Source organism: Ambystoma mexicanum, chromosome 6p (assembly GCF_040938575.1).
Source record: "Ambystoma mexicanum isolate Mex_15411 chromosome 6p, UKY_AmexF1_1, whole genome shotgun sequence".
NCBI lineage: Eukaryota > Metazoa > Chordata > Amphibia > Caudata > Ambystomatidae > Ambystoma > Ambystoma mexicanum.
In genome coordinates this window covers 1,152,719,350-1,152,738,555 of record NC_090935.1, presented here as the reverse complement: position 1 = coordinate 1,152,738,555, position 19,206 = coordinate 1,152,719,350, and the positions used below count along the sequence as shown (strand labels likewise).

General features: G+C 48.8%; 1 protein-coding gene across 2 annotated transcripts in view; it reads right to left on the bottom strand.

Moving 5' to 3' along the window:
• Positions 1 to 19,206, bottom strand: part of FXN (frataxin) — a 161,049-nt gene that overhangs the window by 126,915 nt on the left and 14,928 nt on the right. For both annotated transcript variants that reach the window (XM_069625769.1, XM_069625770.1), the window contains exon 2: positions 3,729 to 3,826. In XM_069625769.1, coding sequence (XP_069481870.1) covers positions 3,729 to 3,826 — 98 coding nt within the window. The remainder of the gene's footprint in view (positions 1 to 3,728; positions 3,827 to 19,206) is intronic.

Here is a 19,206-nt window from a genome sequence, read left to right as displayed (position 1 = left end):
GGAGGTGAAATACGCAAATGACATCTGCATTGGCCTGCCTAGGATGAAGGAACCGTTCAAGGAAATATTCCTACCCATGGAGTCTAGCGCCTTCCAAGCTGGCAAAGAAGTACTTGTAGGGGAGAAGCCGGATGTCCCCCGATGAGGCTGTAATGTCTCTGAGACCAGCGAAGATTGTGATGGTAGGTGAGATGATTAACAAACATTCTTCATAGGCAAGTAAGTTAGCATCTAATCTTTTATTAGTGAGAGTTACTGGTAGGGGGACTTAATTTCCGAGCTTCCTTTGGAACATCAGGCTTTGGATTGCATGGAGGATAAAACTGCTGCGAGCACACTTGTTTCAACTAGAGAGGGCTCTGGTACTTGCAGGTCCACGTACTCCATAATCCCCAGAACTCATTTGTGGAACGCCTTAGCTGCAAATGACACCTCCTGATCGCCTTCTGCAGGGTCATTGTCTATAGCAGTGTCCAGAAGAGTGTGTCAATACTCAGGCCGAGCTAGGACCAAAGGCAGAGCTAGGGCCACTGGAGGAGAGAGGGCCTGTGTAGCAGTAGCAGCGAATGATGAGGCGATAATAGTCCCAACCGAGGAGGGGATCTCAGTACAGGTGGCGATACCAATGGTACCACTGGATGAGGAAGACTGGTCGCAACATAATTGCCTTAATAGCCATACAAATATCTCACGACAGTGGTCATCCACACATGCCTGGGTTTATGGAGGAGAGTGTCATCTTGTTATGGAGAATGAGGCGTCACTGATGGAATTGGCACTGGAGACCAAGATTGAGCGTTTATGCTTGTAGAACGTGGATGAGACATTGTGGGAGGGGGAATCCTGCGACACGTAGAATGATAAACTGAGGGCAGATCAATGTCAAGTGCTTGAGGCACAGACCAGTCAATGACAAATCCATCGATGTAGCCTGGCCAGATGGGGCCAGAGAGGTCGGCAGTGATTTTGCTTGTGATGTGCCCGTTAACAAAACCACCAATGTGAATGTAGTTTAATGGCCCTTGGAGCAAGCCTGACACTTCTTTCCCCTCTCAGAGGCCTCATCAGCAGACTGGTTTCGTTTGTCTGACATGCTGGCAGCTTTTGTGGTCAAACAACCACTCTTGATGTCCTACCTGAGCAAAGGAGAGAGACAGAGCTAAGAATAGGGTCTTCTGAAATTACTCTGCACTCCCAACCGCACCATGCAAGCAGTCATGGCAAAGCAAAATCCTGGGGACACGGAAGGCATGAAGCATACTGAAGCCTCCCAAGATAAGTCTCCCTCCTATGCCGTACAAATCTATATATGGGAAGAGGATGTAGTGGAAAGGACCATCCTATAGTGGGGGCCTTCACTGTGACACCACAGAACAGACATCCAGGCTTATCTGAAGACAGACTAAACCCCAAAAGGACCATGATTACTCAGATAATGGAATAGCTCACCCGAGGAGTCAGCAAATCGGGAAGCCTCCTATATATAGGTGTGGAAACCCTCCACAGGAGCCAGAGTGTGGAGCATATGGAATAAGACAGAGCCCAGAAGGCTCCTCCCAGATTTGTGAGTTGCTATGGAGACATGACATTGGGATGTTCCCTAAACAGAATCAAAAGGAAGTAAAGAAAAAGCCCAAACAAGTAAAGACCATGATTCCTGAGGTGCGGGCTTGTGAAAGAATTCCTTCCACCGTTGCAGCCTCAAAAAGTGCCCACCATGAAATTGCGCCATGTATGGCACAGTCGGGAGAAAAAAGGTCAGGCCCGACACATTGAAGGCAAAGATGTTGCTGGTGAGATTCAGGGAAAAAAAAAAATTAAAAAAAAATAATAATAAATTGCCTGTCAAAACATGCATCTCCTAAAAACCCTCTCATATGGCAGAAGCTGGAAAAAAAGTGACGAAAAAAGGTATGGCAGAGCAAATCATATCATTGAGGGCCCACAAAGCTTCAGCCCTTCTGGTGTTGAGAAAAGGACTGATGCTTGGGGTCGATGCATGTGCCAAGGGGGTTATCACGCAGATACATGTGCACTGACGCCATACCTATTATTTTCTAACTGCGGGTCCATTTCTCGCTATGATCCTGTCCCTGTAAAAAAATAACCATAGGAATGGAGGAAAGGGGACGGGAAGCAGGAGTAATCAAATATACAGGGATTTAAACTGATGCAGCCATTTACATCCTGCTCGTAGCCCAGAAGAGGCTGATTTGCTTGACAACCGCAGATACCAGTAGCAACCTTGACCTCCTCAGGTCAATGAATGCCAAACAAACATATCCATGTGACATTAATTCTCTTGTTTTTTGTATAAAGGGGAATTAGCACTATGATAAAGTGACCCCAGAGAGACTGAAAAAGGTATTGAGTTGTCAATCTGTTTGTCCTTCCCACTGTCAGGAGCTGCAGACCGCAGCATCACAAATAAGAAAAAGGAATGACTGGGCAGGAGGAGAGGAGTCGTCCTGTGCAAGCTAAGGTGCTGGAGAACGCCAGAAAGCCCTTTTAACAGGAGATGCCAGACTGAGGCAAGGAGAAATGGGGAATAGCAAGCAGGACAAGAGCCACACAACAGGCGGAAGTCAGTTGACAGGGGGAATCACTGAGAGGTAGAGAGAGAGACACAGTGCTGACGTGGAGCAGCCACAAAGTACTAAGAATGAGAAGCAAGTGCCAAGAACCAGAAGGTTGGTCAGGGACAGAATGACAAGCAAACACACGAACAGGGAGGTTTGCAGATGCCAGCTGTTGAAAGAAAACAAAGAAAGTGGCTGGTGGATGGGGATCTGGAGTCCAAAGCTCAAACCAGTAGTGCAACAGCACTGACACGAGGCTAGTGAAGAGGGAGTCAGGTATTCTATTAAGAGTGGAATCTGAAAATAAATCTTACCTGGGAAGTGCCGAATCCTGGGACTTGGAGAAAACGTTCTTAGTGCCAAATGGGAGAATATTAACCTGAGAAGTGCTAAATCCTGAAGCTTGGGGGCAAAGTTTATAGTAACACACGAGAATAAGTCTAACCTGGGAAGTGCTGCATTCGGTAACGAGAGGACAAAGTTCCTAGCACCACCTAAGAGTGAGAACTCAAAGTGCTGAACCGTGGAGGTAAAGTTCCTAAAACAAGGTGTGCGGGAATCTGAAATGAGAAGCACTGAATCCTGGAACATGAAGGAAAGGTCCCCAACACCAGAGAAGCACTGCCTGCTGGAACTTGAAAAGCAAACAGAACTGAGAAGGGCTGAATCCTGAAACTTGGAAGCTTCCAGGCATTGCCAGTCAGAAAATAAGTGATACAGGTTGCACTTGAAAGAACTCCTCACTAACCATACAAATACAAGATATAGAGAACTATTGCATGCTTGGATTTATAGTCTAGATCATGTATAATTACCAAAAGGGAGAGAACAAACACAGTGGATAACAAGTAGAAAAAGCCTTCAGTTCTGGACGTCTGACGACCACTGTGAAATATAAAACGTTTTAGCTTTTGTCTGACACTGTTAATAGATCACCACATGAGACTTTAGAAAACATTTAAAACATATTGCGTCATATGTATATATGAAAAGAGTTATAGTTTGACAGCATGATATGTACGAGTTCCTCGTTCCCCAGAAGTAGCCCGACACACAGGAGTTGCTTTTAGATCCCCAACAATGAATCTTCATTTTGATCCCTGAACACCAACAAATACAATTTTCAGATATTCTAAATGCATACTTTACCCTGTGGTACTCAAAGTTCCTGCTTTTCTCAAGCTTCTTCCGAGACCAAGTCCATGTAGTGTATGTGGACGCTGTTCTACGTTCTGAACATATGTAGCCTAATAAAAACAGTAAAGAAGTTAGAATCTTCTTTTAGCCTAATGCATCCCATTATCAACGGTTATTGGAGCAAAGTGTGTCTTTCCCTAACTTTGCAGTGATGTATAAATACTGTCTAAAGAAGTTGTATCACGAGGGCAATTCCCTTAATAGTGCATAGATAGATAGCCACATTTGAAAGGGGAAAATTGCTTTAAATACAGGTTTATGAAAACACTTCGAAATCAGAATCTCTCATTGTTCCTGTACTTAGCAAATGTACTTCCTTGATGCATCATAAAGGTCATTTATTCACCCTGTGCATGTCAGACTTCTCTTTTTTATAATGGATGGAAACACGTGCATTACTAGTATGAGAACTGCCTGAAGAATACCAAAAGGATCATGCATTAAAAACAGATTGTTTCATTCTCTCAATTCCTAAGAATTCATCAGCATTCATTGGTCATCCATAAGCAGTCACTCGACCTCATCATAAACACTACAGTGGGCATGTCATTTGGCGAAACTCTTCCACATTAAGACAAACTCCATAACAATGAAAATGATTCTGCTCTTCCACCAACCATTTTAGAACACTAACGACCACATTCCTTTGCAGAGAAGGACTTCCAGGTTAGAAATGTCATCAAAATGACAGCTTCCAATTGCATGTAACATATTTAAGGTATTCAGTGATAAAGTTCCCTGGGAAAAGGTCGCAAGGGGGGGGGGCGGGGGGGGAGGACTTTTCCCCAAATGTGCACTAACAAGAAATTCAAGCACACCACATATTCTAGGACGGGAGTATTATAATAGTAAAAACACAGGTCCTAGAATGTGTGGGAGAGGGCTTCTATGGGTGCAGGAAAAGAGTTGCCTACATGGCGACTTTTTCCCCAGGCGACATTATAGATGGAACCCATATGAATACATAACTTGTGGGTTATTTCAAATCCTCTTAATATTGGTTCAATCCCCTGAAAAAGGCCTCAAAATGTGCACTGACTATTTGACACTGTCAGGGGATAATTACCCCAGCCTGAAACCTACACTACCACCTCATCTTGTCTCAAGGTGCATGAACATATCCAGGGACCTGCCAGAGCCAAAATAACCACATCCTACTGGCAAGATTTTCCTCCCTTCAACAAGTTGTAATGCTAAATAGAACCATTTTAATGCTAAGGCACATGAATTGAAACTTGATGAGCCCACTTATGTGATGGTTGGTTTTGGTTTCCTCAAGTACAAGATATAAAACACACAAACACGGCCTGGGTGTTGTCTAGGAGATATACGATTATTCGATTTGTAAAATTAGAGAAAAGTACAATTATTGTAATATTTTATGTTTGCTTATTTCCAATGTGTTTTTAAAGTGCAAGGAATCGCATGACAGTTCGTAAATTGTATCTTTTAATTTGAAAAGAAAAAAAAATAGGTATTTTAAATCAATTGGGGGTTCCCAGATTAGGCATGGTCTCTCCAACTTAGCTCGACCTCCAAGTGGGTTCCCACCTCCCCACCCCAGGCTTCACACACCACACACCGTGGGTAATAATAAGCAGCGCTCAGATACCTGAGGGTTCGTAGCACTATATAAATGCCTAATTATTATTATTTATTATTCCCTATCCCCCACACTGACTCTCGCATGTTGTTAAACTTTTGCCAGGTGACGACTACTGTATGGCGCTATCCCTTACTCTAAAGGGAGTGGGAGCTAAAGCGTGGCCTTATCTAACTCTCTCCCTCTGGGGACTGTAAAAGACCCAACAGGTTTTCCTTGATGATCTCTCTTTTCTGTCAGGGGTTGACTCCAGAGTCTCCCGTCTCATCTCTGCCGCCCCCTTTTCCACACTCTTGACAATGATCTTACTCATCTCTCTACCCTCTCCTATCTCCACTCTCTAACTGGTCTCTCCCTATACTCTGCTTCCTGGTTTTAACTTTCTCCCTCTTAAAGCTCTCTCCCCACAACCTAACCACTGTTTCTGCCACTCCATCTCCACACTCCTGTCTCCCACCAAAAGAGGTGATGGCTGGAAGGTTTAGAATTAATCACAACCGCTGGCATTGCTCTAGGGCAACCCTCCAGACCATTGTTCTTCACCTGCCAAGCTATTACAAAAGGGGAAATACTATATGCAAATTAGGCTTGGTCCCACCCCAAAAGGGGCAGTCCAGCCTGAACTGCTTGGTCATATCCCTTCTGTATGAGACCACAAGCAGCGCCAGACATGTTTGGGCTTCCACCCATAATTTGTTTATGTAGATCAAACAAACGCACACATGTATTTTTAACGCCTCCCCTTTTCTCCATCCTCCCTCTAGTCAATCTCACAAACAGCTCAATATTTCAAGAATTAAGTTTGGTGCATTTGCATCATTGAAGTAGCTTCCTTCACGAGGAGCACTGCCGCTAGCAGCTCTCTTATCAGAAGAACATCAAATACTGCTTCGATGATGCAAATGGTGCCAAACATGTATTTGTTTGTTTGTTTGCATGTTAGGCGCTTATACAGCAAATACATTCTGTTTCAAAGCACCCACCGGGCAACAGGGAGGGAGCATGGTATTGCAGTACAATTAACAATTACAAAAGTACAGTGGGGGAAGTGACGGTCGAACCTACTATGCCTTGCGAGTAGTCAGAACGTGCAAGTGCAGCAAGGAAGAGGGCAGTGGTGTGCGTGCTGGGGTGTCCGTGCTTGAGGGTGAGCCACAGATGAAGTGTAAGGTATGGTAAGTGCTATGCGGCCAGGAGCCGCGTTGGGTGGAAAAGTGCGAGTCCCCATTGCAGAGGGTGTGCCGAGGCAAGTGCTGAAGGTAGACAGAAGCTGGGGAGATTGGGTGTGCATGGTCAAGGGCCCAGAGGAAGCATAAGGGTCCAACACACCAATCACATCAACTGTGAGAATAGCAGAGGAGAGAAGAAGGGAAGGAGGGGGAAAAGAGTAGAGTCTTGAGGTGCTTTCGGAATTTAAGAAGGTCCTGCTCAAGACGCAGAGGGAGGGGGAGGCTGTTCCAAAGGAGGGATCCAGCTGAGGAAAGTGAACTACCTCCTGCTCTCCGTTTAGCGAAACGCTTTACACACAGGGAGTTGGTGCCAAAGGAACGTAGAGGTCTAGAAGGAGAGTATTTTGTAAGAGAGAGTTGCAGATAGTGCGGTCCCCGGCCCAAGACAGCCTTGCGGATGATACGTGAATTTGATCCGTGCAGCAACCGGGTGCTAGTGGAGACTTTTTTGGGCAGGAGAGATGCCCAAGGGCTTAAGGCCAAGCATAAGTCTTGCTGCTCTATTCTGGATTAGCTGAAGGGGTCGCAGAGTGGAAGAACGTAGACTGAGGAGGCTGTTACAATAGTCAAGCCTTGAGAGAACCAGGGCTTGGGAAACATTGGGCATCTAGGGGAAAGTGAGAAATGGGAGAATTTCCTTGAGAAGGAAGAGTTGAAAGTGGCACTTCTCGGTAATGCCCTGAGTGTGAGGGAGGAAGGAGAGAGGAGGAGTCAAAGAGGACTCCAAGATTTCTGGCTTCAGAAGGAGCAGCAGGGGGAGAGCACAAAGTGGGAGGCCAGAGAGAAGGGAAGAAAATGGGAGCAGGGGTCCCAATCGGAAGGATCTCAGTTTTTCTGGCATTGAGGCAGAGATCGTTGGAAGTGCACCATAGGCATTCAGGGAGGAAGAAAGGTGCGAGTGAGTCAGCAGGAAGTCTGAAAAAGAGTTGCGTCGTCTGTGTAAAACTGGAAGTTGGGGGACAAGGAGGAGATGAGGAGTGCCAGCCGAGGAAGGTAATATTAAAGAGCCAGGGGGAGAGGATAGATCCTTGGTGGACACCACAGGTGGAGAAGGAAGTAGCAGAGGAGAAGGGGCCCAAGATGGCATGGGAAGAGCGGTCAATTAGGAAAGAAGTCAGTCATTCCAGTGCCCGTTCCGAGATACCAAGGGCATCGTGGAACCTTTGTATGAGGATGGAATGGTTGACAGTGTCAAAGAGAGAGGAGAGATCAATTAGGATGAGGACAGCTGGGGAGTCAGGGATGTGTGCAAAGAGCAGTTTCCGTGCCTCTAGATGCTCTGAAACCAGTTTGATGATCATGGAGACCACCAATAAGTTCAGTGCGTGAGTGGAGTTGGGGGAAGGCCAGCTTCTCCAGCAGTTTCCCCAAGAAGGGGGTGATTGAAACAGGGCGGAAGTTGGATGGACAGGTAGGGTCTGCTAAAGGTTTTTTCTGGAGCGGGCACACAATGGAGTGCTTCAGGAAGGAGGGGAGAGAAAGAGTGGTTGCAGAAATTAGCGAGTGCGGGGGCGAGAGAGCCAATGTTGTCCTTGATGGTTCTGGACGAGCAGGGGCGAACCGGTTTGGAAGAAGCCTTCATAGAGCAGACAACTTTGGTAACTTCTTCAGGTGTGACAGGGGTGTAGGAGGAGAAGGTGGAAGGAGGAGGGTGGTCGCCAAGGGAGGCAAGGGGGTGTGGGATGGGTTTGGCAAGTGAATAGCAAGGGTGTTCAGGATGTCCTGAGTTTTGATGGCAAAGTGTTTGGCCAGTGCATTGCAGATGGCCTGGGAAGAAAGAGGGGAGGAGGAGAGTGCGGAAGGGTTGGCTAGCTCCCTGCAGATTTTGAAAAAAGTTCAGCCCTGTTATTCGATTCACCCGATACCCGTGCCTGAATGTGGGCCCTTTTCTTGGCAAGGATAGAGAGTCTGTATTGCCTTTGGAGCAGGTGGCAAGCCAGTTTGTCAGATGGTGAACCTGAGGTTACCCACTTCCATTCCGCTGCTCTGCACTTTTGTTTCAGGGCCGCAAGTTCTGAGTCATACGAGAGGCGGGTTTAAGGTGGATCCTCATGACTGGGACAAGGATGTCAAGAGTATTGGTGATGGCCGAGTGAAGGTTGCTGAGAGCAGAGTCGGTGGTAGAGTGGGGCAAAGAGGGATAAAGGTAGAAGCAAAGGCAGCGGCTGATACTCGTTTCATCGGGCGGATGTTCGAGAATGAGGTTCGCAAGGCTTTTAAGGGTGCGGTAGGAGGGCCGAAGGGACCCAGGTGGGAGGAGAGAATGGCCTGACCAAGAGAGGGCCAACCAGAGGGGGAGCAAGAGAGCGGTCCAAGTGGATAATGGCATCCAGGGTGTGTCCAGCCGATTGGGTTGGACCGGAGCAGAGAATCGAGAGGCGCAGAGGTCAATGAAAAGAGTGGATGCTGAGAAAGGGGAGTCCAATTGGATGTTGAAGTCACCCAAGAGGAGGAGGTTGGAACTAAGGAGGAGCAGAAACGAGCATGTTACTTACCGCGGGTAACGTTCTTTTGACTGGATGTTCCTCCCACATATTCCTCATCTTTGATATACGTATCTCTTCAGAGGGCGCTGTGCACAGTGTTGTGGCGTCGATGTCCCTCGAGGGCCGCTGTGGAGCGTCAACATCAGTAGTATAAATAGCTTGTGCCGCACCCGTTGGCTTCAGGTCGATTGCTGTTTTTTCATTCCCTAAATCGAGGAACTAACCAGGCGTACCCCATACCACAAGCTCTCCGGTAACACAGAGTGTAAATAAAGCCTGTAAATTGTACGGTAGGGCAGGTTGGGAGGGGCGATGAGGAATACGTGTGTGAGGAACATCCAGTCGAAAGAATGTTACCAGGGGTAAGTAACTTGTTCTTCGGATGGATTGTGTCCTCCCACGTATTCCTCATCTTTGATAGACTCCCAAAGCAGTGACAATTTGGAGGAGGGAGTACTATTTAAATTGATCATGAATGGAATGAAGAACTGCCTTAGCAAAAAGACCTCCTTGTTGTATGTACGGATGACCACGTCGCCGCAGAGCAGATATCACTTATCGGGACTCCCCTTTGGAGAGCCACAGAAGTTGCCATGACCCTCGTGGAATGAGCTTGAAGCCCTTCAAGCGGGTCTTTGCCCGCTAACCTGTAGCATTCACCAATAGCCAGTGTAATCCACCAGATATGGTCTGTTTAGTTACTGCAAACCCCAATTTAGGCCCGGTGTGTCCCACAAATAGTGGATCAGCATGGTGAAATTCTGCCATTCTTGCAATATAAAAGTTGAGTTCTTTTTGGATCGAGCCTATGCAGCCTTTCCTCCTGCTTGCCTAAATGAGGGGGAGGATAGAAAGTTGGAAGTGTTATCTTCTGCGACAGATGGAAGTCAGAGACTACTTTCGGCAGGAATGATGGTTTTACCCCAAGGACTTATGAAATGTTGTATGAGGAGGCTTGCATGAAAGGACCTGCAACTCACTTACCCTGCGGGCTGATGTTAATGCCACAAGTAGTGCATTTTTCAGAGTTAAGAGCCTTAACGGGCAGGAATGTAAAGACTCAAAAGGGGAGCAAGTTAGAAACTTTAACACAAGATTTAAATTCCAAGCAGGGACATTAAATGAGACTGGAGGACACACATTAGTAAGTCCTTTCAGAAATTGAACAATTAAAAGATATCTTGAAATAGGAGACCTCTTCGTTCAGGGGAGCGCTTAAAAATGGAAAACGCTGACATTGGTATCCTTTTATAGTTCCAATCTGGAGCCCCAGATTAGCCAGCTGTTACAGGAAAGAAAGCATCATAGGAGTGCCACATTGAAAAGGGTCCACACTCTTGTCCTTGCACCAGTTACTGAATTTATTCCAACGACACCGGTACAAGGATGTGGTTGCTGGCCTTCTGGCCGAAAGCAAAATCTCCATTACGTCATCCAGAAGGTCCCAATCCTTGTATCTCAGCCTATCAGAAACCATGCGTGAAGGCAGAGTGTCTTGACCTCTGGATGGAGAACCCGACCTTCCTCTTGCAAGAGAAAAACCTTTCTTTGTGGAAGACATATTGGAGGAGAGAACGAATCACGGGGACTGGAGGAAACACGTACAGGAGTGAAAATTCCCAGTCCACTACGAACGCGTCACATACAGCTCCTCTTGGAAGAGATTCAATTGAGCAGTACTGGTCGCACTTACAGTTGGCACCAGTCATGAACAGATCCACTTGAGGGTTTCCCCAAAGGGTGAAGATCTCTTGAAGGACTTCCTGAGCTAGTTCCCACTCGTGGGAGACTTTGCTCTGCCTGCTTAGAGCGTCCGCCGCCGTGTTCTGCTCTCCGGCTAGGTGAACTGCCGACAGATTCCTTCTTGTATTGCCCAGAACCAGAGCTGCATTGCCTCACAGTGGTAGTGATCCTACACCTCCTCTCTTGTTGAGGTAGTACATGGCCACTGTGTTGTCCGTCATTATCAGGACATTCTTTCCCCGTACAGAGGGCAGTAAGGCCTTCAGCGCTAATCCGATTGCCCTCAGCTCTAAAAGGTTGATGTGTAGTTTGGACTCTAATGGAGACGACTGCCGATAGTCAGTTCGTTGGTGTGGGCTCCCCACCCCGTGAGTGAGGCGTCCGTCACTACCGTTATCTCCGGCCATGGTTGCCAAAAAGATTCTCCCTTGAGAAGGTTGTCCTTGCAAGCCCACCAAAGAAGGCCTTTAGCAATCTTGCTCGGAACTTGCAGTTGGTCTGCCATATTCCCTGAGAATTGGGACCACTGAGTCCTGAGAGCCAATTGAAGGGATCTCATCCTCAATCTGGCCTCTGGCACCAGAAAAATGCAGGATTCCATAAGGCCGAGCAACCTCAGAAAATCAAAGGCTGACAGATGCTGGACATTCTGGAATTTTGCTACCATCTGCTGAATGTGTTGAGCTCTCACCTCGGGAAGGGAGGCTTTCCCTGAGGAAGTATCCAAGACCGCTCCGATGGATTGGAGCGTTTGGACTGGTATGATATGGGACTCCTTGTAATTGAGGGAGAAGCCCAGTCTGTGGAGGAAGTGGCAGGTGATACTAAGATGTTCCTGGATTTGTTCGGGTGAATGAGCCCCGATCAGCCAATTGTCCAGGTAAGGCGAAACATGAAATCCCCCGCCCCCATCTCCTGAGACACGCTGCCACTACCGCCATTAACTTGGTGAAAACCCTCGGGCGGAGGTCAGCTCGAATGGCAGAACCCAAAACTGATAATGAGAACAGACAACCGCAGAAAGTAAGCACCCTGAAGGTCCAATGATACCAACCAGTCTTGGAGTTGGAGAGCCTGAAGGATCTGAGAAAGGGTAACCGTCTTGAACTTGTCCTTCCTGAGGAAATTGTTAAAGTTTCTTAACTCCAACATGGGTCTCAACCCTTCACCCTGCTTGGTAATGAGAAAGTAGGGGGGAATACCAACCCTTCTTCCTCTCTGCTACAGGTACATGTTCTATTGCACTTTTCTCTAGCAGGGTTAACATTTCCTGCACATGGAGCGGATCTGTAATTTTGAAAGAGTTGGTACCCGGTAGATGATCTTGAGGCCTTTTTTGAAAAGGAAGGCAGTAACCTTAGGCTAGTGTTTCCAGTGCCCAAGCATCTGAAGTAATGCCCGCCATTCGTTCAGATGCTGAGACATTCTGCCTCCCACCGGGGTCTTGTGGGTCAAGGCCTCAGAGTGGCTTAAAGGCGGCTGTAGCAGCAGCTGGGGGTAAAGATGGCGCTGCTGGGGCTGATTTAGCACCCCTTCCTAGTCCACCATGAGGGAATCTTCTTTGCCCCCTTTGTCCGGCCTGTCCTCTTCCTCTACCAACTGAGGAATAGAAGTGAAAAGAATGACCCCTGCAGGAAGATGAGCCCGAGTAGGGGTGTTGAGGCTGTCGAACGGAGGCGCTAAGGGACTTAGCCGCCACCTTGGAGGTCTGCAGCTTCTCCGGACTCTCATCCGCCTTGCTGCCGAACAACCTCGAGCCGTCGGAGAGCAGGTTGAGCAGTCTGGCCTGCACATCCGGTGCAAACCCTGACTTTCTCAACCAGGCAAACCTGTGCAGTACGGTGCTTGCAGCCATGATCTGCTGATGCCATCAGCCGTATCCAACCCCGATTGGAGACATTCTCCCATAGCCTCCTTACAATCCTCAACTAAATTCAGGAAGCCGTCCCTTTCCTCGCCTTGTGGAATGTGATGAGCCCCCATGGCAACAGTCCCACAGGGTATATGAAAATCTAGCAGGTACATGTAACGTTAGTAGACTCTTCAAAGCCATGATGCCTGATGAGAAGAACTTGCGAGCCCATGCATCAACTTTTGTCGTCTCTATCCGGGGGGTGGGGGGGGGGGAACAGAAGGATAGGCAGACTGCTTAGTTGAAGTAGCAGCCTGTACTACTAAACTCTCTGGCGTGGGATGTTTGGTGAGAAAGTCTGGATCGCTGCTAGAGGGTCTATACTTCCTAGAGAAGTTCCAGTTTACAGCACATCCATGTTCTGGAGCTTCCCAATTGGCCACAAACTTTGTCTGAAAGGCCTTGTGGAAGGGTATGATCGGGGCCTTCTGAGGTCCCTGAGCCAGGATGTCCATCATGTCATCCTGCTCATATGCTGGGGAAGCTCTACTTCACCCCATATACTCTGACTCTGTTCATCAGGTTTCTGTAGCTTGAGTCGGCATGCTCTGATGGGTCAGGACTGGCAAACTCCAATTCTGGAGAAGTATCAAGTCCGCTAGCAGACTGCAGGGAGTCACAGAGATCTTTCATCCTTGATTGTGAATCAATGAGCTCTTCAGGTACATTTATTGTGCCAAACTGCACCCCAAATGACAGTCTCCTCATCAGAAGCACTTTCTTCCTCATATATGGAGGACATTGACTTGAAAAAGTCATTCATTTGGTACAGGCTTAAAAAAATTTTTCCTGAACCGGTATGGGCTTCGATGAAATGGAAGATTCCGTCGACAGTGTCGAAGATGGCTTTGAAAAAGGGGTCGGTTTGCCAGGAATCGCCCTCGACTTCGAAGCACTCGGCGCCAATGGCGTCGACACAATCGAAGGTCTCGGCAATTTAAACTTTTTGATGGTACTGGGGAAGGACTCTATTCCCGGGTCGATACCTTCGACGCTTTTTTGTCAGGTCGAGTTTCTCGACGAATAGCCGGCTTACTCGGCTTTGCCGAAGTAGCCTTCAACTTCCCAGAGTCGTCCCAAGGAGCGACCGGGGCATGGCTCTTGCTGATTCTTTTGAGGGGGGAGGGGAGGAGTTGAGGCCACATTCTCAAAGATCTGCATCATTTCCACTCTGAAAGCGTCCCATTTACTAGGAGAATCAGACCTACTCAGGCACCCGATAACCTCCGTAGAGGAGTCCGAGGAAGAAGAGGGAGACCTATGAAGTCTCTTCTTCTTTGAAGACGAAGATTGCCTCGATCGGCTTCCCGACCGAGACCTCTTCGACTGATTGTGCCTAGTGGAACCTCTAGATTCCCCGGATTTCTTTTCCCTCTTCGAAGAAGATTTCGAAGCTTCCTTCCCCACCGCCAGTTTACCTATGTGCTCCCGGAGAGGTTTTTCCGTCAAGGACTGACAGGATCCGCAGTCATCGGTACAGTGCCCGGAGCCCAGACACAGAGGCAGTGAGGGTCGGTTATTGACATTTTTGACTCGCAGTACTAACATTTTTTAAATCCCAACTTTGTGGTCGAAGGTGTTGAAGATGATGACATTTTTCTACAGAAAATTGAAGCGCGCCGTTCGTGCTCGAAGCGAAAAACTGAACTGAAGCCAACGGGCGCGGCACAAGCTATTTATACTACTGATGTCTACGCTCCGCGGCGGCCCTCGAGGGACATCAATGCCACAACGCTGTGCACAGCGACCTCTGGCTTGAAGTTTTTTTTTCTGAAGTAGTAAAGCTGCCGAGATACGTATATCAAAGATGAGGAATACGTGGGAGGACACAATCCATTCGAACAGCCCCTTCATACAGGAACAGGGTGGTAGCATCTGGAGGCCGGTAGATAGTAGCAATGATCAGAATGGAGGAGGAAAAGATGTCCAATTTGCAAACCAGGCTCTCAAAGAAAAAATAGAGTTGGTTGGGTACGAAGGAAGAAGGAACCCACTCACGATAGATTAAGGCAACCCCACAGCCAGCACATTGAGGTCGAGGCTTGGAAATAATATTGAAGCGAGTCAAAAGCAGTGACTGAGCAAGCATTCAACCAATTCTCGGTAAGAGTGAGAATGTGGAGGTCAGTGTCTTGAAGAAGGAGACAGATGTCAGTAGAGTGTTTGTTGGCTGAGCAGGCGTTAAGAGTCGTCAGATCGAGGAGGTCTCTGCCTTTAATCAGGGAAGGCAAAATCCAGTCAAAGAGAAAGGTTGGGTTGAGGACCCTGAACCAGGATAGGCAGTTGGTCAGCAAGTGCAAGTGGGTCTAGGTCACCTGGCCTTAGCCCCGCCCACCTGTCAATCACTTTAAACTGTTGGCGCCTTCCTGGTTGCTGCTCTTTTCCCCTACTTAAGCAGCCTTCCAGCCTCTTTTTCTTTGCAGTTGGTGAACAGGTACAAGTGGATCTAGGTCACCTGGTCTAAGCCCCGCCCACCTTCTTAGCCCTGCCTCTTTCTTTCTGCTCTGAACTCTGATATCAAGGGAGTCTCTTGCCCAGGCATCCGAAGCAAAGTTCAGAAGAAGAAAAGGGGAATTCGTGTTCGGACCAGGAAGACCCAAGGCTCGATCCCCAGCTCAGACAGCAGGTAAGCATGAACCAACATGTGTTTTCTCCCTCTGTCCTCACAGCCCATCCCCACCATCATCAGGCAACTCCAGCGTCAACTTCTCTGGTGCTGGGGTGAGGACAGGTGCTTTGTGGCACAGTAAGTTGTGCATTTGTAAAAGTGTTATTCTCGCACGGCAGTGCATGTGTGCCTGCTCCCCCCTCCCTTTGTCCCGGTTGCTTTCTTGTTTGTTGGCCCTCCCTCTCACCGTGCTCCCATTGGTTGCCGGGCCCTTTAAATCAGCCAACCAAGGAACCCCCTGCCGTGGCTGCCCCTTCAGCCAAGGACCAGAGGCTAAGGACAGCTCCATTGGTGTCTGAAGGGGTACACCGTGGTAGCACGTAGCCTGCAGCAGTTGATCTGCTGCGACTGATCAGGTAAGTCGAATCTGGGTGTGTTGTATTGGGCTTTGCTCAAAAACGTAGCTTTTTTCCTCCTCCTAGGAAAGTCGAATCTGGGTGTGTTGCATTGTGCTGTGCTCAAAAACGCGTCTTTTCCCCCCCTTCTGGGAAAGTCGAATCTAGGTGTTTTCACACACACTGTGGCAAAGCCCTCTCAGGACAAGGCCACGTTGTTCTGCGGCGTAGGAGTTTGTCTGTGATGGGGTAGTGGTGCAGAGTGTGAGAGCGGACGACCTCAGCCTCCTGTCTGCGGCCACAGGTAAGAAGGTTCGGGGAGTGTTATCTTCGCTTCACTCCACGCAGCCCACTGACCTTGCGTCCATTTCCCTCTTACATACGAGTTGCTCCCCCTGCAACCGATCCTCCCACGCGCTTGCATCTCCCCTCTTCGTACGCTCCCTTCAACTGAGGCCGCGTGCGTTCCCCCGCAACTTCAGGCCGCGTGTTCTCCCTTGTTTCCCTAGCTGTGTGCACTCCCTCACATCCTGTTTGCGTGCATGCGCTCCGGCGCAACTTGGCCGCGTGAGCTCCCTTGCATCGTAGGTCCCCACATCCTGTTCCATCCCCCCTCCTGCGTTTCCCTTCCATCCTCTCGCATCTTAGCTTTTCCCTCTTCGATCTATTGTGTACTATTATGACACTGTCTTGTGCGCTGCTATTTTTCTGGCATTACTTTGCATTGCCTGCATTCTTCTAGGTTCCTGTTGTGTTCTGTGCCTTGTTGATTGTATGTTTGCTCTCTACGGTTCTTGGCATCACATTGCAATTGCCTGAATTCTTCACTTCTAGGTTCCCTGCTGACCTCTGTTTTGCTTTTGGTTCTGTACTACATCTGGATTCTCTACTTTTAGGTTCCCTGTTGTGCTTTGTTCTTTGCTGATGGTTATGTACGGCATCTGATTTGTAGGTCTCTTCTTGTTCTTTGTTGTGTGCCCCTCCTTTTCGGGTCACCCCTGTTCCTCCCTCCTGCATGCCCCCCATCCCCTGAGCGACCTCCCATTCCCCCCCTCCTGCCTCAGCTCCCCTCTCCCTACCCCCCTTCCTCCCTGCACCCCCTGTGGTGCTCTGACTCGCCTATCTTTTCTAACTCCTTTTCTATCAACTATCCTATCCCTCTCACTAGGTCTGACAGGAAGAAGCTCAAAAGTGACATCTGGTCTCCAACCCAGGCCTCCCTATCGCTGCTACCTATACCAGTGCTTCCTCCAGACAGACCCTTACCAACATACTCTGTCGTTCCCTCTCCAGGCCTATGGACGCCCCATATGGTCTCTGTTCTCTCTCCTTTTTCCTCTTCTCCCATTAAGTTTGGCACCCGGTGGTAGGCCCTCCTGGCACCCTTCCATTCCTCTAAGACCATCATTAATGTCTACTTAAATGGCACCGTCCTGGTCCAGGGCCCTCAGGCCAATGTCCTCCTCTTTGATAGGTGCTTCCCGTGCCTCATCAACTTAGTTCCCTCTCCTATCCCTTCTTACCCATCTCTGGCTCCTCAGACGCCTCCCTCCTCCGCCACCCCTCTGGCACTCTCCGACTATCCTGCCTTCTCTTCCTCCTCAGGAACCTCCAACACTTCCGCAAGGTGTACCTTTGGCCTGTGCACCTCCCCGGAGTCCTTCAAATCTGGCAACCTGCTCCACAATGCTACTCTCATCTTTCGTTCAGCTGTCAAACACTCTCTGACATCTGCCGTCTCATGGAAGAGCTTGATTTGGATGTACTCAGTCTCAAAAGACTTGGTTCACGGCCAGCTCCGTCACGAGTTTCGACACTCTCCTTTCCGATAGCTACAAGATCCTCTCCGAACCCAGAACCAACCGTCCCGGTGGGGGTGTAGCCTTGATTTTCCCGGAGAGTATCCCTGCTTCTATCATTCCAATGCAGGACTACTCCTCCTTTGAATGCCTGGTCTGCAGGCTCTCTATCCCTTCTGGCCTCTCACTGTGGCCACTATCTACAAGCCGCCTGGCCAGGGCGGCCTCTTCCTCCGAGTGGGCTGACCTCTCCTCCTCGCTCCTTGCCTCTACCTCTCAACTACTCCTCCTCAGAGACTAGAACATCTACCTGGATGCTACCAGCCCTTCAGGACTCTTTCGCAACACCTGCTATTCTCTCCCTCTATTCTTCCCTCTGGCCTGACTCACTCTGCAGGGCACACCCTGGATGTTCTGATCTCCTCAGGCCCCCTCTTCTCTAAACCTCTCACTGCTCCTCTCCCTTGGAGTGATCACTTTCTCCTATCTTTCCACCTCTCTCTTTCTTCCCCGCAGGTCAAGCCAACTCCAGCACGGCCACCTACCTTCTCGGTCAACCGACCCATGAAGCATGTGTCAGTTGAGGCTTTTTCCGCTACTTTCGCTCCTCCTTGTGCATCTTAGGCTGACTCACACCCTGACAGAGCCCACTCTAACCTTCATCTCTCTATCTCTAACACTCTGGATGTCCTTGCTCCTGCCATGAGGATCCGCTTGTAGCCCAAATCCAAGTGCAACTCTTGGTACGATTCCAACCACGCTGCCCGATTCCAACCATGCTGCCCTTAAACGCAAGTGTAGGGCGGCGCAGAGAAGTAGAGGGCATTGGGCACACCCCCTGACAAACTGTCCTGCCGCCTGCTTCAAAGACAGTACAGACTCTCTGCCCTCTCTAAGAAAAGAGCCTACATCCAAACGCATCTCTGTGGCATCTAACAACTCAGCGAAGCTTTTCAAAATCTGCAAGGAGATGGCCAATCCTGCTGCAGTCTCTAACTCTCCTGTTCCCTCCAAGGCCCTCTGCACGGCCTTGGCCTCTCATTTCACCACTAAAACTCAGGACATCCATTCCCTCATCCTCCAACTCCTCCTCTACCACTCCTGGTGTGTCTGAGGCCATCTCTCCTCCTCCTTTCCCCTGTTCACCCCTGGCAATGTTTCTAGACAAGTGTGATCTATGAAAGCAGGTTCTCCCCTGCTCATCCAGAACCATCAAGGAGCACATCGACACCCTTGGTTCAGCCTTGGCCGATTTCTGCAATCACTCCTTTGCCACTGGAACTCCCCTTCCAGCTTAAGCACTCCCTTATGCACCCCATTCTAATAAAGAAGCCCTCAGCCAATCATTCCTCTCTGGCCAACTATCCCCCCAATCTCCATCACTCCTTTCCAGGGCAAACTCTGTAAAAGCTGGCAATCTCCCAGCTAAATCTACATACTGAATCTGTTGGTTGCCTCCATGACCACCAGTCTGGCTTCAGAGCTACCAGAAGCACGGAAACTGCTCTCCTGAACACCTGTGAAGACTTGCTCTCCAATCTTGACTCTAATCTCCCTTCTGTTCTCATTCTCCTCGATCTATTCTTTGCTTTTGACATGGTCAACCATGCCATCCTGCTCAATTGCCTCTGTAACAACCTTGCTATTACTGATCA